Genomic DNA, 22,345 nt, shown 5'->3' on the forward strand with positions numbered 1-22,345 from the left:
CTTTATTGATCCTTTGTTGTAGTACAATAAACAACATGGCACTTCCAAAAAAGCAGCAAATTACCAATATGTAATCAATCGAAGATAATCTGGATATATTGACCCACCTACTCCCGAAATAGTGAATTAACAACCTGTCATTTGTTTCAGTTTGGACTCTCCGTTACCTATTAAAAGTCAAAACAAATCCCAGAATTCCTACTAATGTAAATACAATCACATGGCTTCCTTTTGACGTATTGTGGCGGGTCACTTCATCCGGCAAAATGGACAAAGAAACATTAATTGCGAGTTCGGTTCTAATATCCGTCGCGGCGGTTTCAACATGTTTACTTTACAAGATTTACTCAGGGTTTACTTCACCAAAGTAAGTTGCATAACATGATATAATATGGATCAGGATGAATAATTGTAATTAATGTCTTGAATATTTGACATTTTTAGACATTTTGATGATTTCTCATTGAAAATTGAAAAAGTTCGAGTAATCATGGAATCATGTTTCTTTCAAATGATACATTTTAAACATAATTTAAATTATCTTCACGCAAAACAAAATAAAAGAGCTAAAACAAATAACTCCCAGCTCATTAGCCGCCACATTAATCTGGATAGAAATAGGACGTGGTTAAATTTAAACCCATGAGAGACCGAAATGTCATGTATTTTTTCTAGATCTCGATCTAATCTAGGTATTTTCGAGGTATTTATCGAGTTACGTTGTATCGTGCATATAAATGAAGACATGAGGCCAAATTCGTCTTGGTTGGACTCCGGAAAAATATTCAAACCAAGACAAATCGCCAATTGTACAACATGTACTGTACTGTTATAATTATTGTTAGAGGCTTCTCTAAAGCATTAAAGTGAAACAAATGCAAGAACAGTTGTAATATAATCACAACTAAAATTGCACTATACAGATACCATCACTACTTTGTAGACATACTAAACCATTTTGTCTTCGATATTGAAAGGCTTGATTTAGGAAAAAAACGTTTTTATTCGATTGCAGAAATAAGACTTGGCCTCGAGATGTAGTCATTGTATTTCACATTGGAAAAGGACCTGGCGCACCGACGCTGTCACCGTTTTCACTTAAGCTGTTGACATACCTCAGAATGGCCGGTATTCCGTACCAGGTACCAAGTAAATGACGCAAATAAAGGTGTCCACTTTCTTGGAAAATTGAACTAAAGAAATAAGATGCCACCGATTCTTTCTACGAACACTTTTCTTTCTCTCCATCGACCTTAGAAGCTTGCAATGAATGACTATTTTTTGTAGACAGTTTGTGGTAGGAATTTCTCATCTAAAGGCAAAATACCTTGGGTTATTTATAACGGGACAGTGGTCGAAGACACTGAATTCATTACGCGTTATTTCAATGAAAACTTTGAAATTGATTTGAACAAACATCTGTCCGCCCAGGAAAAAGCGACGTCCTTGGCCTTCAGGAGATTAATTGAGGAACACCTCTTTTGGTGAGTATGTATCGATGCCCTCTGGTAAATTTTTTGAATTAATTTTATCATTTGACTCACATTAAGGTAAATTAATATATTAATATATTAATTTATATATATAATATTGAGCTCATCTTCATAAAGGAAATTAATGATATTGAGCTTATCTTCATTCAAATCTCTATAAATCAAAGCGTATATGATTAGATGTATTTCAAAGTAGAATGATTTGATTCAACAATGTGTAAATAACTGGATTCAGATATCCTTCGTTCAGGTCTCAATGTGGAAGCGCATTCGACACTGATGATATAAGTGCGGTATCGAGTTTGATGCCGTATGGACCTGTCATGCTGTGGGTTGTTACAGCCCTTTTACGTTGGGTAATTCGTAAAGAGATGTGGTGCCATGGTATCGGTCGGCATTCACGCAAAGATTACCTCGATGCCGGCTCGTATGACCTACGATCTCTCGCTACATTTCTAGGTGAATATCTATTCTTTTTAAACAGGCTCTGATTCCTATATGTCCTTTCCTGATTTTTTACAGGGCCATATCGCTGTTTTCCAATGTTTATACACCTGGCCTTCTAAAACGCAGTAATAGTTTGATTGATTCCAAGTTGTTGGCTTGGAAACTCAGAAAAGCACATATCAGAAATATGGCCTGGTGGCAGGGTATTGGGCGTCATAATAACCAAGAAATAATGACCAAAATGGAAATGGATTTGACAGCTTTATCAAATTACTTGGGTAAAATATGATTAAATACTTAGATATATTGAATGTAGTTATCAAATACATATGATTAAGAAGTTGATATCTGTAGGTGATAGGACTTTTCTCATGGGTGACGAACCAAGCGAAGTAGATTGCACGGTGTTCGGATTTCTGGCGCAGATATTGTGGCATATGCCGAATTCTCATCATTATCAAGTGATGACCGGTAAGCGATATTTCCTAGAATCGCAAAAACTACCGGTCGAAGGTACAAGTTGTTTTTGTCGTTCGATCCAACACTTCGTGATATATCCATGCTCTCAAGTACATCCGCTTTCTATTTATTTGGCCGCATTCCTCCAGCGAATTTGTACGGCACATATCATTTAATCGTTTACTAGTCGATAAGAAAAAATCTTTATACGTGTGACACGTAAGATATGAGATACACACGCATATCATTTTACGTCAATGAATCCATGGTGAAACTTAGTTCATTTTCCATAGCAGGCAATATCGATATATATGAATATATGGATATATTTTTTGCTTTTCTTACAACAGAGGAGCTACCAAATCTGGAGAGATATTGTGAGCGAATGCGGGAAAGATTCTGGCCTGACTGGGAGGAAATTATTGGCAGGAAAAGTAACGATTAGATCTTTGGAGTATCAGTAATCATTACCATCTTTCTGAGACTGTACAATTTTCGAAGAGTCGATTACGTTGGGCAGCGCTTCGCCCGCCGAATTCTGCTACGATTGGAACCAGTTTCATTCACTGTTATAGCCTAATAATTACAACTGTAATAAAATAGATACAATTAATAGTATAATTTTGTCTTTTCCGCGTTCAGGATTTGACGTCTTTCAGTATAGTAAGGACAAAGTTCGTAAGTTCGTGGAGGTCCCGTGTGTGGGTGATATTTCCAGATATTTCTGCGATGGAGAAGCAATTGTAACAGCTGATTTACGGCCAAGCGTAGTGACCTATTGTGACTGTACTCGTGACGCCATGTCGGGCGGGATGAAATGGCAAATGTAGACATGTATAATGTCTATATATGTTCATTTATATTTTCCGCCGAAATGTTGCTCAAAATATATACTATTTATATAGAAGTTTTCATCTTTGGCTGAATTTATTATGGGATTTACTTGTACACTCATCTTACACGGATATTGTGTATCATCACGATGTGTGCACATCCCAGATAAAAACATGGTTGTATGAATATGTTATTGGTTTGATGGTTTGATTGGTTTTATAAGCTATTATATTTAAGACCATGCCTGCGGGGACAGTCTACAACTTCTTTGAATTTCGAAATGCCATGTATCGGACTTAGCCGATAATTATAAACCTGTTTTTTTGTGAGCGTGCGCTGCGAAGCTTATAAGAATTTTTTCTAATGAAAATAGAGAATAGCTAAGTTCTCTTCGTTAATATGCGCACATATATATCGAATTTCAATAGAAAGCCTTTCATTCGCGTTCAAAACGGACACTTGGAAACATCAAAACTCAACATTTCAAGGTAATCTCAGCAAATTAATCATAATTTCATTCTTTGGTACAAAAATATTTCTCAATGTAATTTAATAAGTAAAGATCATGATGTTGCGTAAATTTATCATTTGCAAGAAAAATCTGAATCCTTAAAATGATTTATGATATGATCATAATCCATTTCATTGCGTGATCCTGATTTGACGAACATCTTTAAAAAGTTATTTAGTGTCAATTTAGACTGGATTCTGGATAAATCAGTATGTTATATTATTATTTTCTGCATAGATCGATTTACACCCTGTATCACTATGAAACTTTTTGTGACGGTTGTTTTTGTGGTGCGCCTGGGATTCGTCGTCGGAAAAGCAACTGGAGCACCGCCAAGTACATGCGATGATATGAGCCCTAAACATAATGGCATTGAGTTGGAAAATCCACCTCTTTATAAATTCGAGTTCCTTGGAGTAGCAACTACGAGCGGCCAGCACGTGAATGAACGCGTAAATGTACGCGTAAATGAACCGTTTACTGTGATAGGTAAGAAATATAAACTTCATGGTTTTACTTCTTTTTTCCAATTACATCGCATTTGCCAGCTAAAGTTTTGTTTATGCTCGATACTTTTCAGTCAATCCTAAAAATCGGACCCATAAATTCAAGGGACTGTCGGTCCGACCTCTTGTTATAGATAACCCTACAGGGTACATAAATATGAGGGTGAAGATGTATGATACACGATTTGTAGAGAAGCAATGTAAATCAGATGAACCACTAGCTAACAAATACATCACACATACAGACAAACTACCGAAGTCCTATTTCAACGCAACCATTACACTAAATGCTATACCTAAGGATGGTTTTTATTTTTGGTAAGCAATAAACACGGAAAACGATCTCTCTGAATGAGACCATGATACGTAACTTAATACATTCTCTGGTAGGGCGACAATTGTTACTAACTATACCAGCTACTCCAGGATTCTTTCACCCAAGATCAATGTTATGGAAGGTATTCGTGGTAAGTAACCCATTGGGTAATGCGATAGTTCTATCTCCAACGAAACGCCTTTGCTAAAAATTATATTGATATTTCAGCTCCATCAAGCTCTTCGACAGTGTGTTTCAGCGCATTGTTATTCTCATTCGTTGCGGCAGCGATCATGATTTTGAAAGAAGCTACAAACTAGTTGGTTGGCACGAGCTCTATGTTTTGGCCTTCGAGGTTGCGACCAGTTTGTCATCGTTTTTGTTAAGTGTATATATCTTCACGCACAAGCACTTACTAGACATAACAAAACTATTATTTGCTTATTACAGTAACCAATCAAGAAGACTTTATTTTTACAAGATATCAATTTCTACACCGAATGACGACACTGTAGAATATGTTTTGCACATGACTTATACCTGAGCTATTTCTCCATTTTGTGATGGCTTGATACCAATTTCGAGTTCTGTTTCTCCCGATTTCACTGTCCTTCTTATCATTTTGATTGTTCCACAATCTTCCCAGTTTTTCGTTGCTACATTACCATCCACGTCGGCCATCACGTGTGCTACTGTAATGATACTGACGCCATCTTCCCTTGGTTTCCAGGCATCGATTAATCTCTGAAATTAACAACAAAAAATATGAATCTGTAACATACGTAGGTGGACTGCTCGAAATAAAGTAACTCTATTATTTGTCATTACATCTGAACAAACTGGAGTCCGGCTTGTTCGGGAAGATCAAAACCATAACCCTACCTGCCATAATCTACCATGCTCGCACCTGACAGCATGGACAGCACCCAAAGGAACACAGATGAGTATTGGAGAAGCGGCTACTGCCCAACCAAATGTTTCAGCCCATCGATGTTCAAAGCTTACAACAGAGAGTGGATAGACATTCACGATGAAGTGGTACATCAGAAGATTCTGTAAAATATTACGTTGGAAAAGTTTTCAGGGTTTTGAAAAAGAATGTTATGTATATACCATTGTAATCGATGCCGTGTTTATGATAAGAAATGAACCTAACCGTGACAGCGAAACAAGACAATCCAAACCATAAAGCTACAATTATCCTGACAGGTTTCGAAACGATCCGACTCGAACGCCCTGGAATATGAAGTAAAACCAAATTTAGTCAAAGCTCAGGTATCTAAATTGCATTGTTCGGAAAATACATACAGAAAGCTAGAAATAGTGGTGGAATAGACACAACTATCAGCACAAACAGCAGTCTCATGATGTAGCTGTCAACTATACGATAGAATTCCGAACCACCCTGTATAACGATAGAAACAGCACCGATTATATCCTACGAATAGAAAATGGACAACAGGCCACAAATCGACCAATATTTGCCACATATATTCTCTTTGATAGGTTCAAAAATATCATCATAAAACATATTGATGCTAATATTGCACCTGCAACGTGATAAAACTACGCAATAAATCGCGAGAGACGAATGAAATATAAGTCCCACAATCACAAGTTCGAAAGAGATTTTAAAACAACAAAACTATAAAAATTCATTAAAACCTCGAATTTTCGGTTTTATCCTAAAAACCATTTTCAAGAGTGAAAAACCTGCACCTGCAAGTTGTAACGTGGTCCATTGTCTGATCTCTATTTCTACTTTAAAACAAAGAATAGTTCGCGCGTGTCAACGATACCTTAGTTGTGTACGCCAATCCCACGAAAAAGCCAAGTAAGCAAAATGCGCCGCTCATCAGTTCAAATCGTCGGAAAACGCTTTTCAGATACCGTGGGTTGAACCAAGCTATTGTGTCCTGGATTGCCATCAACATAACTGCCTGATTTAAAGATTGGGATTTTGATTAGAAAGTTTATAATCGTAAAGGTAACATTCATGTATGTTTCTCTGGCATGATTTTTTATTAAACAATCTGAATTTCTTACCTGATGATGTAGAGCGTAAATAAGCACGAATAGGAAGAAAGCGAATGGAATGAAAGTTACCACATCCAGTTGACTAAACGCCTCGGGCATCGTGATGAACGTCAATGATGTGCCTGCAATTGAGGTTAGAGGGAGCTACGAAAATTAGATGCTTTTAGAAATAGGAATTTAAGGGAATTGATAAGTAAATGCATAATCTATTGGTATCGGGCTGTCGTAATAGTTTTTCAGAATTACTCCAATTACATCTTACCTGTACTCATTACTTTGGTGATTGATATGCCTCTGGACGATGCAAGGCCATATATATATGGGGCAATAGCGATTGCACAGAAATTCGGTAATATGCCCTGAACGAAGAGTAGCAGAACCCAAGCCCTACAACCCGAAATAGATATTTAGTTTTACGTTTATGCAATAAAATTGTCTCGATATTTTTTGCAATTATATCAAGAGGAAGTTCATGTAAATATGAATTCTATTTTTAGATAGTAGTTATGCGCTTTTAAAATATCCGTAAGGCTACGTACGAGCTATATGCATATTTAATTCGTCAAAACCAAATTGATTGTTGACTCGTAACTGAAGCATATACAGCTGGCGGCTACATTTCAAACAAAGAATCAAAGTATATTTTCGTGTGTTGTCATAAAACAAGGTTTCTCGTAACTAGCTGAATATGCACAGTAAAATTCAATAACAGCAATCGGAGTTTACAAATTGATTTCAAAATCTACTTACAAATTTACACCACGTTTCTTTTCACCAAGATGGCTTCCCATCATCGGCAGGACACCTGCCCACAATCCCAATGTATACACGTGTAGTGTCAGAGCATCAATCCACATCTGAAAGAGTGAATCAAAATTATGATGAACAATGTTTATGAAAATATTTATTGAACAGTCTTCAACTTACGTAAGGCGATTTAAGTTGATTCATGTACGCTCGAATATCCGTGTCGAAACCGCCCCATGTAATTTTGTTGCGATTCTCGCTGTAATGATTGAAAAGCACTGACAAAGATTTACTGGATCCTGGAATTGCTGCATAACCGTAGAACATCACTATCAACATCATGAATATAGAGAGCGGACCAGTGACATAGGCGACCTGCCAGATAAAATGTATATTTCATTTTCACGTATGTAAATTTATTAAGATTTGGTAATGATTTATTTTAGTCTCTCACCCATCCTAAGAGATTTGCACCACGGCAGATACACGCCCAAACTAGAAGCCAAGCGGTCAGCAGAATGAGTCCTAAGTACCATGGTATGATTCCCAAATTACTAATAGACGCGCCTTTACTCTGTAGAAATAACTCACTAGAAAATACGTTGAAACAGTTGATTGATCATCTTTCAGGAACATAAACTTATTTGAAGAAATGAATACCGGTACTCACTGAAAGTACAAATATGCATTTGACGATCCACTGTAGATGTTCAATGGTTTCCTGAAGTCAAAGAGAACATTCGGGAATTAACAAAAACAAAAATGATTCTACTGTGTTGGTGAGAAAGAAAAATCTGGGTTCATACTCGACACTGGCCAACATATTACATGATACATATTTGCTAGGTTATCGTCAAGTTTCCATTTTTTGGTCCATAATATATAAGCAATATCTTGAATAATATTGAGTTTGCAGTTGTAATGAAGAATCGTCGGCTATCAGTGTAATGAGAATTGGTCGTACGAAGACTTGATCACGTCTGCGAGTACTCTGCTGGGATGAATACGCCATGAGCGGTTCGTCTGCTGAGGGATTTAAGCGATTGACGGCATTGACGCACGTTCTCGGTGATCGTTCCATAAGAAGCAATCAGATCGATTACTTTGGAGAAAGATATCCATCAACCTTCCCCCTCATATGATCGCTCTACTACCGAGGAGATAAGAAATATCTTCGCATTTGATTTGAAGCGAACAAAATGAAACAGTTTGCTCTGTAATTGTAATTCATTTTCAAAAACGAAAAGATCACATGAATCAATATTCAGTTGTATGAATTTTGATTCGTAACACAATTCCAGTCCTTTCATAATTCATAACATCATTTCTAAACTATGATTGATCAGATATATATGCAGTTGTCTTTTCAAAATTTGAAAGGTAAATTCTCGAGGCAATTTTCGCCGACTTCACAATAAATACGCAAGCAAAACCATTCATAAGTTATTTTCTAACAGTCCCAGGTATAATGTTCGGCCACACCTAGATATTTTTCTTACGGCAATTAAGATACACGAGACGTGTTTTAAACGAAAGATGGCTCAACCTTGTTGACTAGTTATCAACACATTCTCCTTACTAATAACGCGCGAAGATGATAAGCTTTTACCGACATAATTAATGGTTACGTGTCTGACAAGCAATGTTTGGAGAAAATTGACGAATTGATTTCCCGAAAAAAGCTGTGTTCAAATGCTCACTTTCGCGAAAAAATCCGCAGTGTATTAAGTGACGTTTTGATAGATTTTCGATAATGTCGATCGATCAATGGGAGGGATGATTTAGAGAGTCCCAAGACTCTACCAGCAAAATTTAATCGGGTCTGCGGACTTTTTTTATCAGAAAATTTAATTTACGACCATTATCATTATATTGCACTCCGTCAGTAACAAATCACTAAAGCTAAGACAGAACATTTTATGGTTTGGTGGAACATTTAATGATATAACCAACGCAAACGTCGAATTCACACTGCGCACGAAAATATCGTGTTCAATAACTAAATGTGATGTCAATCTACTTTCGCACGAACTAGTTATTTGCAGTTGACACGGAGGTTTTGATTTCTAATATTGGAGCTATTTGCTAATGCGTGATCGGCAACCGACAATTTTCGAGAGCAACTTAAATCAACACGTAAGTGGTGTCGCCATGTCGAAACCTCGACCAAGCAGAAACAGAACTATTGCTCAGAAATAACATTTAGTCGTGTTTTAGGCATAAAAAGATTTATTTCCATCAATTTAACTTACGATGTATTTCCTTCGTTGAGCCATGGTTTTTCCCAAATAAATGGTTTCGACAGAGAGCAGAACATGTAATAGATCGTATATCCGACGTAGACATTTTCGTAGATTGCCGTGAAAAACGTCGTCAAAAGAATCGCCCCAGCAATTCCTGAATGATGAAAGTAAAATAACTGAACCTTATCTAAACTAATAAGAAAAAAATAGAAATTAACTTTATGATTAAAAATTGATTCTAGATTATTTCCTATAGAATATTATTCAACAGTATATCTTTGTTACTCTTTAACCTTGGTTTGGCTTCATTAGATTAACGAATATCTAAAACTGTGAAATAATGCGGAAATACTGAATACCTTTCAGAATTGGCATGTAATTACAGAATATGCCAAGGATGCCGCTTTTCAATACACTGCCAAGTTTCATCTGCACGTAAACCACTGGTATACAAATCAACACCAAAATCACATAATACGGTACTAGGAAAAGAGCTACAAAAATGAAAATGATATATTTTTCAAAATAGAAGTGTAATTAGACACGCAGAATCGTCATCCCATCATTCGTGATTTGCCGATCTTTTTTCAGATGACGAGAAAATATATACATATTTCATACTCGATATCATAGAGATCATATTCTGCATCAACTCTCACCAAAGCGCAGCAAAGAAAGGCAGGTTGCGGACATTGATTTAACGAACCAACGTTCCGAACACCTGAAATATACTTTTATCTTTATACAAGAAATATTCCTCAGAAAGACTTAGATATGCCCTGTCGATAAAGTATTTATAATTCAAAGGAATCAGTTACATATGCGAGGGATTATTATGTTTAGTGATGAATCACCCATATCTAATCCTCATGGTGATGTCGCTATACTGGATCGCGAATGATGAAAAAAAGACATTTCCCCGCCAGTCATTTTTCACGATAGATGTTGTAAATAGAAATCAAGTATTTCTACTTCATGCGACAGAAATGTGGTAAGAATAACGCACATACCGTCTGTGGCAATATTGTCGAATTATCGTGCATGCGAAATATGTCTTATGTCGAAAAACACATATTGAAAGCACTTCATATTTTAGACAAAACATATTCGTCAATAGTTTGATCGTTTACAGTTACAGAAAAATCGTTGAGTAAACAATAATGCCTCAAAAATATCTTAGAAGGATTATGTCTCAAAGTTTTAAGCAAAATACAGACTTTTCTTACCTGTGTGTTCATACATGAAATAAGGAAACCTCCACAATCCTTCAAAACCAATGGTATAAGTGCACAATAAACCAAATTGTACCATGTTCCATTTTGCTTTATTAAAAAACGGATTCGACCTATCACTTATATCGTCATCCATAGTTTTATGCGTTTTTCTTCAGATTGAAGAATTCTTTTTATTCAGGTAATTTTCTCATTCCTTATAGCCGATCACAAGACCAACTGCCATCCACCAAATTTCTCGTAGTTTCTGAGAGCAGTGCATATTACGATGACGAATTTGCTGCGACTGTCGAAGCTGCAGCAGTAGCAGCTCCCACGTCGCGATCCGTTCATTTCGCAAATCACAGACGAGGGGTGGATAGGCTGACTAGAATTGACAAGCAGAGGCGTCGTAAATATAATTATGACTCAAGAAGATATGTTATATTTTGATTCAAATAATAAAAGACGGCCCAGAGGTTTCACAACCATCCGATGGCATTCGAATTTCCGAAGATAATTAATTCATCAATAATGCTCGATCGAATATTCCTCTAAGAGGAAAAAGAGCGAAATGCACGAGAAAGATAAAACCAATGTGCTTGAAAAAGTTGAAATTCCTGTAGCCTGCGGCACTCACCCGCAGAGATGTTCAAGCAAGGGATCAAAGAGGCTCAGATGCTGTTACTATGACAACCTATACTCGTCATACGTACGTGAAGGCAAATTCCCACTCCGGTAGCTATGAGAACGAACACGGTACCGGTATCTAAATAATGAACACGTCGGTGATTGGATTTTACGGCGGGTGCTGATAGGACAAGAAGCGACATATATGAATCTAGAAATTGTTGGTGAGTGACAGGCTATGCGGGCAGATTCTGGGCACAGCCACGATGAAGCTATCTATTATGTGAAGCAGTTTCAATTTGATTGGGGTTAATAAATGAACTTATATATGATAGTCTAACTATCTCGAGCCAGTCTCAGACCATCAGACCGTCTGAAAGTCCGATTTTGGCCAGTGCCATCATAATCTAGTTGAATATTCATCCATCGTATCGTTATAATTCTGACCTTATCTTTTTCAAAGGTTTTTACCGTGCTTTTATGGTTTTGATAACCATTTTAAGGCGCCGTGAAAAGGTTCTAAGATTTATATCCAAATTCACCATATGAAAAATATATTGTATCTAATATGCCCTAGGAACAATTAGAATCATACTCTGGTAGGCGGGGATATGGACGGGTGTCGCACTCGGGGTTTCCCAATTCAATTCAATTCAAATGGGTGTTTCCCAATATAATGCGGAAGATGGCGTCTGACAGACCGATCCCGGGCACCCCAGTCAAGTCTAAAGAGACGGTAAATACCACTTAAACGTTTATTCAGTGATTGTTTGTTTTAAGGCTATTTAAACCTTGTTTGAATATTCACTTTTTCAATTACAGGCTGGTTTGCTAATGTCAGTTATTCGCACTTTAACGTGCAGGTTTGTGTTTTTCTAAGTTAGTCTGTCTCTAAACTGTTCAATTTATACACCACACTCCTTCTCATCGATTCTCTTCTCATTATCTAATCCAATTCGTATCCTGCAGTGCTGATTTCACTCAAAGAGAAAAAGAGAAGTCGAGAATTCAGAAGTCCCATAAAGATAGCGATGAGAAACTTGAAAAGCTGGTATCAGGTATTCAATTTGTTTGAGAAAACAACTCCGTCTGACTCTGAGCCAATGCGGGCAATGGCGATTGATTGATGATTACTGAACAATATTTGTTACTGAATATGTTGTAACTTTCAGAAAATTATGATGATCTTAGTCAAATTATGACAGCATTCACTAAGATTTCCGACCGAATATCTAGTAAGCTTATTGATAAAGATTTCCTGGCTCAATTCAATCCTATGTTCATTCCTATCCGGTAATATGTTGTGCTTGTAACTTTCTATAATTTTTAGCATCAAGGGAGAGAGTACAGCTGGTAAAACAAAACCTCGAGTCATGCAAGAACTTACTACATTGTAAAAGAGATGATTTGAGAAAGTTATGGTTAGAAGGCGTGGAACAGAAAACTGTTGTTGAACTTCTTGATCAAATGTAACTCAAATGAACAAATCATTTTGTTGATTTCATTTAGCAGCCTGAGCTTAGGATGATTTAATTGAATTTCAGTGAAAATCTCAATCAAGTACCCGATAAATTGGAATTGTACATGAATAAAAAGCAATATCTGCTGGCTACACAGTTGCTGGTATCATCGATGAAACAGTTAGAAGGAGATTTAGCAGGAGTCGAGGCTCTTCGAGGTTTAACTAATGAATTGCGAGATAAAAAGGAGGTATTTATACAGTTTCCAGTCTGATTTCTTTGCTGACTTATTCAGTATTCAGTATCTTCATCAATTTTCTTGTTAGCAATTGCACGAAGTATTGATTGATGAACTAAACAGGCAGATATACATCAAAGCCACGAGTAATGTAGTTAAAGTATTCCAAAGACAAGGCTCGCAAAGGAAACCCAGTCCACGACGGGGTGATCGCACTCAACCAGACTCTGATGCTGCCACTCACAGACGAACCAATTCAAGTAAACGTCGTAGTAGATCAACTTAGCATCTTAGATATACCAGTATTTTGTTAGGGAAACCTTTGAGTTTGCTTGTATTTGATTTTCAGATGCATCAACGGATATGAAACTTTTAAATGAAGATGGTGTGCCGATGTCGCCTCGAAAAATACAAGATGATCAAAATGTTGAGCCAGATAATGACCAGTCAAAATTTATAGCCATTCTTGTCAACTCATTGGCTGTGTTGAAGAAACTCCCAGAAGCGATTGAGGTATATCCTTACTTCTAGTCATTTAATTATTGTTGAAAAGATAGTGAAACTTATGAATCATATTTTACATTGTCTATAGGTAATCAAAAGCAAAATTCATCCAGAATTATTGGCAATTGTACAACGGGCATCTCAACAAGTGTCTGATAGGTAAGGACGTGAATATTTTCAATGAACTGCATCATTGTTTAGAATGAAATAGCTAGATGAAAGTGTTTTGTGTATTTTAGTGCATTTCAACAGGGAGAAACAGGAGTTCTGGCCATGCAGACAAATTCTAAATATCTTGTGGAACTCTTAAGTCTGGTGTATCAGGAATTCCATTGTGTCGCTGCTGCTCACAAAGTTGTACTTTCAAAGATTGATCAATTATTTGTAAGTACTGGATTCATACTGTCAATTATTATGATTCATTATACAATGAAATAATGAATTACTCATTATTTTTAGCTCGAAAGTTTGATCGATGATGATGTGGTTACATATTCTATGATCGATGTTTGGTCCGAGATTCAGGCAGTAGTAAGTTATAGGTTGAAAATCTAACACATTAAGTTTATTATTAGTGATCCATAAAAGAACTCTTGGTACAGATAAGTGACTAGCTTCCACATACAAATTTGTTCAGTTTGAAAACTTAATGAAGTAATATGTGTTTATCTTTAGCTTCAATTGGTTCTTGGTGATTATTTAGATGTTCGTAACACTTCATCCTCTCAACAACAACGCCAATCTGCATTGGATGAACCGGGATCTGATATAACAACTTACTTCGCTAAAAGAAGACCAGCAAAACCAAAAAAAGTTAGTATGAATAGTTTGGTTGCTATACATTGTGTACTATACTGAAATAAGATGAGGATTTTCAGTTATGTTTGTTTTATTCAGGTTGCCTTGTTTCGTTTTGATGCCTCGTCTCATGCTATCAGTATGAATAGCTACTTACGAGAACAAAGGCAAGAATTCTATGGATCAGTAAGTAGAATTATTGAAGACTTGTCCTGTGCAAAATGAGATTTTGTATTAATGACTTCATTTTTAATTAGGGTGAAATACTAAATCGTGTTGATAACATGACAGAGGCAGGTAAACAGCTATACGTTTGTAAACCAGGAGCAAACAATATCACTGGTAAGACACATCCTTGATAGGTGTATTTCATTTAAGAATCATTTCCCTGAAGAATCATTTACTCAATTGCTGTGTTTGAAATTCAAATTTCCATGTTTTCTTCAGTGATCTATAACCCGCTTCGAAAGTTTATTAAGGAGTTTGAACAGGACTTGCGCCTAGCCCCAGGGTAAGTGTAATACATTATATAGTGTTTGAATATTGCTTGAATACACAGTACTGTACAAATGCAAAATCAAAAAAAAAATGTAAAACATGAATTTCAAAAAAGATGTGTTTATTGCAGGATGTTAATAGGACTAAGGTAGTTTCTGGAGCAATTTTATCACTAAAAAAGCTAGATTCACCCGAATAACAAATGCTTAACAAGTCTTTGATTTCTTTTTTTCCTTAACTACTTTTTGATTCCACAACCAAACCCCATTTATATATCTATTAAGGCTTTAATGTAAGACTTTATTTTGCATCATATTTAAGTTCCATTTTTTGACACAATAACCAATTCTCACTGGTAAGATACTAAGAGTTGTTTTTTTTTACAGGGTATCGACTTTACAACAGTTCATCATGGAATTTGAAAACATTTTCATCGGTCAAGTGCATGATAACATTTCAACTAATATTCATTCAGCTACAAAGAGTAAGTTATTATCAATTTCATATGTTATTGTATATATTCATGAATGGTAGATCAAGAATTCTTGCTTACATTTTAGGTCACACAATTTCTATTATCAAATAATCTGAGTCTCATTAAGTCTTATAGTTAAGGTTTATGAGTTAAGGTATTATGTCTCATAAGATAGATGGTTATGATTTTTATTGGCCCAGTCAAACAATATGCTGTTATATTTCAGTAGGTGTGCCTGGTAAGATATTCTGAATCCATGCACCATCTTTTCCTATAATGACGTTGCATGTTTTCAGAGGAAGTGCTTGTTTTTTACCAAGATTATTCATACAGTTTTTCTCATGTGATCATTAAGTTTGCCTCCAGTACATGTACATATATAGCTTCAGAATGTCCAATTCCAGTATGCCCGCATATTTGTTAAAAATCTTTGTGCACACTACTAAGTGAGTGGGAGTCAACTGATGTTTCAGAATGTTTAAGGGAAAGGAACAGCTTAACAGTGTTTGAGGATGGTACTTGGGATGCATGTGATTAAAAATGGTTTAGATGATTTAACTAAATTTTCATTAAAAAATCTATGTACCCAGTAGTGAATATCTCTTCAAGTCTCTGGAGATCTTGATGATGAAATTATTTGTTAGTAGCGTACCTGCACATTTTAAATAGATTTTTGAAAATTTTTATATATATATGTCACTTTTTACTTTCAGATCAGAAATCGCTCATTATGCTAAAATTTTTGTCTTATCTTATTTAGGTCATGATATCGCTAGTTTTCATATACCTGCGCAATTGACTGATAATGACTTATTAATTTTCCCTTCAGCCCCGGATGGACAGGGTAATGGGACTGCTCCCAGATATTTCAAGCTCTTTAATTTATATTGCTGCATGCTGTGACAATTTGTATATCATATTGGCGAGAATGTGCCAGAGATTTAGACTCCTGTTCTGAGATGAATGATGAATCATGCATCACCTCATTGCTTTACAACTAGCTCTTGTATTTTGATTCTATATCGTATGATAGGTGATGGTTTTCGGCCAGTTGTCTCTGATTCTGTGAATAATGTTGAGGTTTACTCTACATTTCATAAAATGAAATGTTTTCAATGTTTATTTTTTATTTCCTACATTTCTAAGGCACAGCATTTCATGTAATTTGACCTATTGCAATCTTAAGGAGTTCTCTTTCTTGGCACTATCTCTTTTCTATGTTTTATTTTTTGCCTTGTGCTTCATCGGTCTGTGAATAGAACTTGTTTCCGATTCACAAAGAAGGCACTCTGAGAGTTGTCATGCTTTACATGTTGAATTAATAGCAGGAATGAAAATAGCAACGTGAAAGTCTTTGGATGTTTTTATTCCTTACCCTCACACAGTTTCACTGCAGAATCTATGTTGCTTCGTGTATCTGCAATACATCACCTAAGAACTGTTACTAACATTGAAAAAGAACAAGGAGACATTTTGATTCATTCTGCATTCTTACATACTTCATAATATCACATGATTTTGGCATCGGCAAAAATTGTTTTAGATTGTACATGTACTGGCCTCTTTACTGATTTGTACTACTACAAGCTAAGTTCTTAAAATCTCTGTGATGCATCTCGATGTAAGGTTTTGTAAACTTACTATTTAATCAGAGGTAATTTAAAATGATGAAGAATTTCAAACAGTTACATAGCTTTTATATCTCCTTTCATTGTTATGTACATGTAATATGCATGGTAATGTTTGCTCAGATGGAAATCAGTAATTGTTTGAAAATCTGTTGTTAGATATTGTTTGAGTTTCGTGGATTTGTAGTATGCCATGTAGCAATTTCATAAAGGAATTTTCTCCAAAAAAAAGAAATTTCAGTTTTGATACACTTATTTAATGATCTTATCCCATAAAATACTATTAGTTAAACAATTTAGAAGCATATTTCGTGTAAATTCTGGATGAAAGTAAATCGATTCATGGAATTTCATACATTCTTGATTTGCAGGTTTTGATGCTTTTAAAACAGTAACAAATGCACGAGTGATGAAGGATCTTGGTGTAAGCAGGCCGTTGTTACAGAGCACTGTCACTGTCAGTAAAAGTATATGTGACCTGAAGGAATTGATGCACAGTTTACCGGACTATGCGCATAGGTTCATCATCATGGTTCATAAGATATTGCTGGATTACAAAGAAACATGCACCAATGCTTACAGAGGTGAGTGTCAGACTGGTAGATCTGATCATACATATTTCTAATCTCCTTAGCAAATCTTTTCATTTAAAAAATTGTGTACGTCATGTGTCTCATTATTTCAGGTATTGTGCTCAGTGACACCGATGATAAACGAGTCATTAGTGCCACGTGGGCCAAGGATGAAGATATAAATCGTCTGTTGAGGTTTGTTCAATTTGCCTCAATTAATTTGTTGAATTTTCCCTACAAACTGAACTATGCTTTTGTCATTCTTTATCTATTATTGAATTAGGTCATTGCCGAACTGGCAACAGATTCACTCAGATGATGAGACGTTAAGTGAACAGCAGGCCAACATATCCGAGGAGGACATGAGAGCCCTCAACTCTAAAGAATCCATAATTCTTACAAGTAATCTGTCTACATTTGAGAGCATCTCAGAAAGTGATATCATAACTGATGCATTCCAACTAAAAGCTCTTGCTAATCTACAAGAAAGCTTTGTATGTTTCCAAAGTATATGAATTAAATATAATTATGAATTATGATTCAATGTGAAATATTTCTTCTTATTCCTTTTAGGAATGGTTTTCATATCAGATAAAGGCATTCATTAAGGGCCTGCCCATAGTGAGTGCCCCAAAATTGACTGTTCCTAATCAGACCATAGTGCAGCCGGTATGTTTAAGATTGATTTTATGTGGGTTACACACATTTTCACATTTATGAATGTTTTATTCTGTTTTTTAGGAAATACCCCCAGTGTCTGATGACATCATCAGGTAACAAAAATTGGGTTGATTTATGATTGAGAAATATATATTATGTTTTTGTAAATTTTTGTCGACATTTTGTAGAAAATTGGAGGATCTCAGTCAAGAGTTTTTGGATCTGTCTGAAATATGTTTGTTAGTCTTACATCTGGAAGTCCGAGTACATTGTTTCTTCTTCCTTTTACCAGTTGCCAAACAGGTATATTTCTATCATGAACCAGAAAAGATCTCAATTTATTGATATTCGATACTCATTTTGGTGTCAATTGAAATGATAATTTGTTTTGTGTGTAGGCTGATTTTTCAAGTCGTGTTGATAACATGGATCCAGATGATTTAGTCGTCAAACTCACCAAAGATCTGTCGGCAATTGATGAAAACTTGTCTCAAAGTTTCCAGCCAAAGAAAACAAAGTATGTACCAAACCCATAAGAAAATATGAAACTCTTTAAGTAAATGCTTTGGTAAACAATTGTTGATTTTCCTGTCTTGCAGATACATATTTGAAGGAATTGGGCATCTTATATCTAACATACTTGTCAACAGTACGCAGTATTTGAAACGAGTTAATGAAAACGGTATCAAAAAGATGTAAGTTTTCGCACGGAGTGCAACATATGCCATAAAACAGGCAGCTGTGATACTTTCTACTCATGAGTATGTGTTTGATTTTGTAGGAGCAGGAACATATTCTCAATTCAGCAATGTTTAACTAGTATTACAGCTTGTCGTGAGCCTGATCTTGACTTCGCTCGTCAGCATTATGAGCTTCTCTACTTGAAACCAGATGTACGTACCAGTACACGCATGAATTAAGATAATTTTGATAAAAACCACAACGTTATGCTTATGTCGATTTTAATTTCTATCGAATTTTCAGGATATTTTGACGACGATTATGGAACAAGGTCCGCAGTTCAGTGAGATTCAGTATGTGAACATTTTCCAACTTTTACACCGAAGTCAACCAATTAGGAATACTCAAAAATTGCAAACGCGTTTACAAAGACTGAAGGAGATCTTACATGAAAAGCATGTCTGAAGAGAGCTATTATTGGACTGTTGTTTACATTGATAATTCATTTAGATTCTTTTGATTTTATTTCCTGAAATGTGTCATATCCATAAATGTATGTGGATAGGTATATGAAGATGAAGATTACCTACATGATATTCAAACACCTGATATGATATATTCAAATTTGCATTAAAAGTTTTAGTTACATCTGCTTTTTAAAACAAGATAAATTAATCTGTGCCAGTACCCAGCAATATATGTGTGCTAGTCATGTGTAAATATGTATATGAATAAATCGTTTGATTGATATAGAATTGCTTGTTTTGTTTTGATGAGAGGGGTTCAAACATCGTATGGATAGAGTTCAAGTCGTGCCCATTGCCCTTTCCAAAATATATGAGCTACATGTTAAAAGAATTAGATCCATTGAAACGATACATTTATCACTGTAAAAGTGCGACAGGAGAGGAGAATTTCAATGAAATGATATGTGCAATTCCCAAATAGTCTTGTTAGCTCTTCACTAAATTGGCGGGATTCAACAATAATTATGAACGCGGATTACAGTACGTTGCTGAGAATGATACTGAATTGGTTGATAAATACTACAAAATGAATTTAGGGGTCAATGTGCATATTTCTATCGCTTTCATTTGAAAGCGTACGCTGGATAGGAGCATTGTGATAATTTGTGACTTCCAAAAATGAATACAATTTGTTAATGGTTATTCTCGTGGTGAACTGACGGCGCAAATGGCACCATCTTGGTGGTATCCAATATTTTTGGATCACAGGTCAAATAGGGTTTATCTGAATAATTGTTCTATATATTCGATAACACACAGACATACACGTCAGATCATACAAATTCACGACAATATGGATATTGTAACTATCTTATTACTGTTCGCAGTATGTTGCTTGTTTCTGTACTTTCTCCATCACAGATCAGTGAAATACCATCTACCACCCGGTCCTATCGGGATTCCTTTTCTCGGATATGCCCCATTTGTAGGTATGTATCAAGGCAATCTCTTTACTCTAATACAGCAATTTGGAAATAAATGTGTGACACCGGCTGGCATCATGAGGCACCACTTGCGGTCACTGAACTCTGTGGCTGCTTTATGGTAAGAATGCGAGTGTCTGGAATTCTGGAATATCGCGATATTCCACAATGATAGATTATCGCCAAACTATGATAATTACGTACTTATGTACTAATTATGTTGATTCATTATATTTTACATAATTTCAGGGAAATGTTTTGCAAAGACATGCGTAAAATTGTCAAAACGATACAAATCCGATATCATATCTGTAACTCTCGGTCGCAAAAAATTTATCATACTCAATAGTTACGAAGTAGCCAAGAATGTTTTGACGAAACATGGACAACGGCTCACTGACCGACCAGACTTGTTTTTTAAACGCTTCATTACCAAAGAAAAAGGTAGGTTAAGAACTTAGTTATTGAAGAATAAAGGTTTTTAATAGGGTATTTACCATGTTATTTTTCCATGGGTATTCCAGGTATCATTGGATCTGATGGTGAAATTTGGAGAGAGCAGCGTCATTTTACGTTAGGTTTACTGAAACAGTTTGGCTGGGGTAAAAAGGATATGGAAGATCATATCATACATGAGGTGCGCAATGTGTTAGAATATTTCAATGAGAAAGAAGACATTCCAACCGATAGTAATTTCATATTCAACGTGGCTATCTCTAATGTTATCAGTGCACTGGTATTTGGTCGCAGATACGACTATGACGATCAAATGTTCCTGAATTTTCTCGCGATGATTGACCGTACCATCGAAAAGATTGGTCTATTGTCTATACTCAATCATTTCCCTTGGTTAGTTTACTTTCCGGGAGATATATTCAAATTGCAAGAAGTCACAAAAACGTCTGCGGCTGTTGATGAATTCATTGCGCATCAAGTTATCGAACACAAGGAGAAATTGGACGAAAATAACGTTGATACATTTATAGACGCATACCTGGTGGCCCAGCATGAAAACACCAAAAAGACGTCTCCTATTTTCGAAGGTAGGTCTTCTCCTACAACATGTTCAATTTGAAATTGAACACAAAAATTAGATTATCTAATTTAGAAAACGAAACATTGCAAAAACAAGTGAAATTTTTCATTTCAGATTCTCAGATGATTCAAGTTGTTCGAGATTTGTTTGTGGCTGGTAGTAAGACTACTGCAATTCTATTACGATGGGCTCTTTTCATGATGGCAACCTATCAGGATGTACAAGCCAGAGTTCATGAAGAAATTGATAATAGATTTGGACAAGAATCGACTATAACGCTAGCTGATCGCACTAAATTACCATACACATATGCAACATTGATGGAGATACAAAGATTCGTTGAGTTACAAACATTATCAATTCCTTTGACAAATAAAGATTCTCCGATCAAACTATACGGCTACATTCTGCCAAAAGAAACTATGGTAACGGTGAACCTATGGGCCATTCACCACGATCCAGATCTGTGGAAAAACCCTGGCAACTTCGATCCGCGTAACTTTCTCGATGATACTGAAAGCTACGTTGAAAATCGTGAATTCTTCATTCCATTTTTGTTGGGTAAGTGCCGTCTGGATTTATAAGCAAGGGTTCATATCGCTGAACTCGATATCACATTGTTCTACGTATGTTTTAGGAAAACGTTCATGCATCGGCGAACCTTTGGCGAAGATGGAATTGTTCTTATTTTTCGCAAGCTTCATGCAAACATATCGAGTCACATTTCCAGAAGGGAGCAAACATCCCGGATTCAGTCCGGTACAAGGAATTGTACAACAACCACAACCACATAGATTAATTACATCACGCAGAAAATAGTTATTCCCCGTATTGTATAATACTTTCATGAATCAAAATGATAAGTTATTGAATTTCCAGTCTCACGTACATATATAATACTCTTCGTTGAC

The 22,345-nt window shown here is 35.9% G+C and overlaps 5 protein-coding genes across 5 annotated transcripts; 4 read left to right on the top strand and 1 right to left on the bottom strand.

The window, feature by feature from the left end:
* The first annotated feature begins 215 nt into the window (after positions 1 to 215).
* On the top strand, positions 216 to 3,225 carry LOC141899423 (failed axon connections homolog). The gene is made up of 6 exons (XM_074785714.1): positions 216 to 367; positions 1,016 to 1,142; positions 1,288 to 1,484; positions 1,744 to 1,952; positions 2,295 to 2,411; positions 2,750 to 3,225. The coding sequence occupies exons 1-6, from the start codon at positions 267 to 269 to the stop codon at positions 2,842 to 2,844; spliced, it is 846 nt and encodes a 281-aa protein (XP_074641815.1). The 5' UTR covers positions 216 to 266; the 3' UTR covers positions 2,845 to 3,225.
* Positions 3,226 to 3,385: 160 nt separating this feature from the next.
* Positions 3,386 to 5,142, top strand: LOC141900154 (uncharacterized). The gene is made up of 5 exons (XM_074786922.1): positions 3,386 to 3,721; positions 3,982 to 4,233; positions 4,325 to 4,568; positions 4,641 to 4,717; positions 4,795 to 5,142. Exons 2-5 carry the CDS (start codon positions 4,005 to 4,007, stop codon positions 4,884 to 4,886), a joined length of 642 nt encoding a protein of 213 aa, XP_074643023.1. The 5' UTR covers positions 3,386 to 3,721; positions 3,982 to 4,004; the 3' UTR covers positions 4,887 to 5,142.
* On the bottom strand, positions 5,101 to 11,048 carry LOC141899111 (sodium-dependent proline transporter-like). The gene is made up of 14 exons (XM_074785263.1): positions 10,820 to 11,048; positions 9,953 to 10,087; positions 9,603 to 9,747; positions 8,021 to 8,071; positions 7,805 to 7,940; positions 7,531 to 7,725; positions 7,354 to 7,460; positions 6,866 to 6,990; positions 6,613 to 6,725; positions 6,366 to 6,506; positions 5,875 to 5,971; positions 5,723 to 5,802; positions 5,449 to 5,619; positions 5,101 to 5,310 (listed from the first exon to the last, which is right to left on the bottom strand). The coding sequence occupies exons 1-14, from the start codon at positions 10,959 to 10,961 to the stop codon at positions 5,101 to 5,103; spliced, it is 1,848 nt and encodes a 615-aa protein (XP_074641364.1). The 5' UTR covers positions 10,962 to 11,048.
* A 1,069-nt stretch (positions 11,049 to 12,117) lies between these two features.
* LOC141900173 (exocyst complex component 4-like) lies at positions 12,118 to 19,669 on the top strand. Its single transcript, XM_074786943.1, has 26 exons — positions 12,118 to 12,170; positions 12,257 to 12,297; positions 12,404 to 12,492; positions 12,607 to 12,669; positions 12,765 to 12,903; positions 12,979 to 13,144; positions 13,221 to 13,392; positions 13,482 to 13,645; positions 13,725 to 13,795; positions 13,876 to 14,020; positions 14,096 to 14,167; positions 14,312 to 14,449; positions 14,534 to 14,620; positions 14,692 to 14,776; positions 14,882 to 14,945; positions 15,319 to 15,416; positions 17,407 to 17,619; positions 17,721 to 17,802; positions 17,891 to 18,101; positions 18,181 to 18,276; positions 18,349 to 18,380; positions 18,456 to 18,570; positions 18,666 to 18,784; positions 18,867 to 18,962; positions 19,049 to 19,160; positions 19,252 to 19,669. Exons 1-26 carry the CDS (start codon positions 12,120 to 12,122, stop codon positions 19,411 to 19,413), a joined length of 2,883 nt encoding a protein of 960 aa, XP_074643044.1. The 5' UTR covers positions 12,118 to 12,119; the 3' UTR covers positions 19,414 to 19,669.
* Positions 19,670 to 20,251: 582 nt separating this feature from the next.
* Positions 20,252 to 22,272, top strand: LOC141898854 (cytochrome P450 2U1-like). Its single transcript, XM_074784985.1, has 5 exons — positions 20,252 to 20,404; positions 20,648 to 20,842; positions 20,923 to 21,441; positions 21,549 to 21,995; positions 22,072 to 22,272. The coding sequence occupies exons 1-5, from the start codon at positions 20,269 to 20,271 to the stop codon at positions 22,251 to 22,253; spliced, it is 1,479 nt and encodes a 492-aa protein (XP_074641086.1). The 5' UTR covers positions 20,252 to 20,268; the 3' UTR covers positions 22,254 to 22,272.
* Positions 22,273 to 22,345: the final 73 nt, after the last annotated feature.

This window comes from Tubulanus polymorphus, chromosome 2, assembly GCF_964204645.1.
Source record: "Tubulanus polymorphus chromosome 2, tnTubPoly1.2, whole genome shotgun sequence".
NCBI classification, from domain to species: domain Eukaryota; kingdom Metazoa; phylum Nemertea; class Palaeonemertea; order Tubulaniformes; family Tubulanidae; genus Tubulanus; species Tubulanus polymorphus.

Coding starts and splice junctions, on each gene's coding strand:
- LOC141899423 (XM_074785714.1), top strand. CDS start 267: ATGGACAAAGAAACATTAATTGCGAGTTCGGTTCTAATATCCGTCGCG. Junction 368..1,015: donor TCAGGGTTTACTTCACCAAA/GTAAGTTGCATA, acceptor ATTCGATTGCAG/AAATAAGACTTGGCCTCGAG. Junction 1,143..1,287: donor TGGCCGGTATTCCGTACCAG/GTACCAAGTAAA, acceptor TATTTTTTGTAG/ACAGTTTGTGGTAGGAATTT.
- LOC141900154 (XM_074786922.1), top strand. CDS start 4,005: ATGAAACTTTTTGTGACGGTTGTTTTTGTGGTGCGCCTGGGATTCGTC. Junction 4,234..4,324: donor TGAACCGTTTACTGTGATAG/GTAAGAAATATA, acceptor GATACTTTTCAG/TCAATCCTAAAAATCGGACC. Junction 4,569..4,640: donor AAGGATGGTTTTTATTTTTG/GTAAGCAATAAA, acceptor ATTCTCTGGTAG/GGCGACAATTGTTACTAACT.
- LOC141899111 (XM_074785263.1), bottom strand. CDS start 10,961: ATGGATGACGATATAAGTGATAGGTCGAATCCGTTTTTTAATAAAGCA. Junction 7,461..7,530: donor ATCAACTTAAATCGCCTTAC/GTAAGTTGAAGA, acceptor TCACTCTTTCAG/ATGTGGATTGATGCTCTGAC. Junction 5,311..5,448: donor AGCATGGTAGATTATGGCAG/GTAGGGTTATGG, acceptor TGTTAATTTCAG/AGATTAATCGATGCCTGGAA.
- LOC141900173 (XM_074786943.1), top strand. CDS start 12,120: ATGGCGTCTGACAGACCGATCCCGGGCACCCCAGTCAAGTCTAAAGAG. Junction 13,796..13,875: donor TCTCAACAAGTGTCTGATAG/GTAAGGACGTGA, acceptor TGTGTATTTTAG/TGCATTTCAACAGGGAGAAA. Junction 14,621..14,691: donor GGCAAGAATTCTATGGATCA/GTAAGTAGAATT, acceptor ATTTTTAATTAG/GGTGAAATACTAAATCGTGT.
- LOC141898854 (XM_074784985.1), top strand. CDS start 20,269: ATGGATATTGTAACTATCTTATTACTGTTCGCAGTATGTTGCTTGTTT. Junction 20,843..20,922: donor CTTCATTACCAAAGAAAAAG/GTAGGTTAAGAA, acceptor TGGGTATTCCAG/GTATCATTGGATCTGATGGT. Junction 21,996..22,071: donor CTTCATTCCATTTTTGTTGG/GTAAGTGCCGTC, acceptor CGTATGTTTTAG/GAAAACGTTCATGCATCGGC.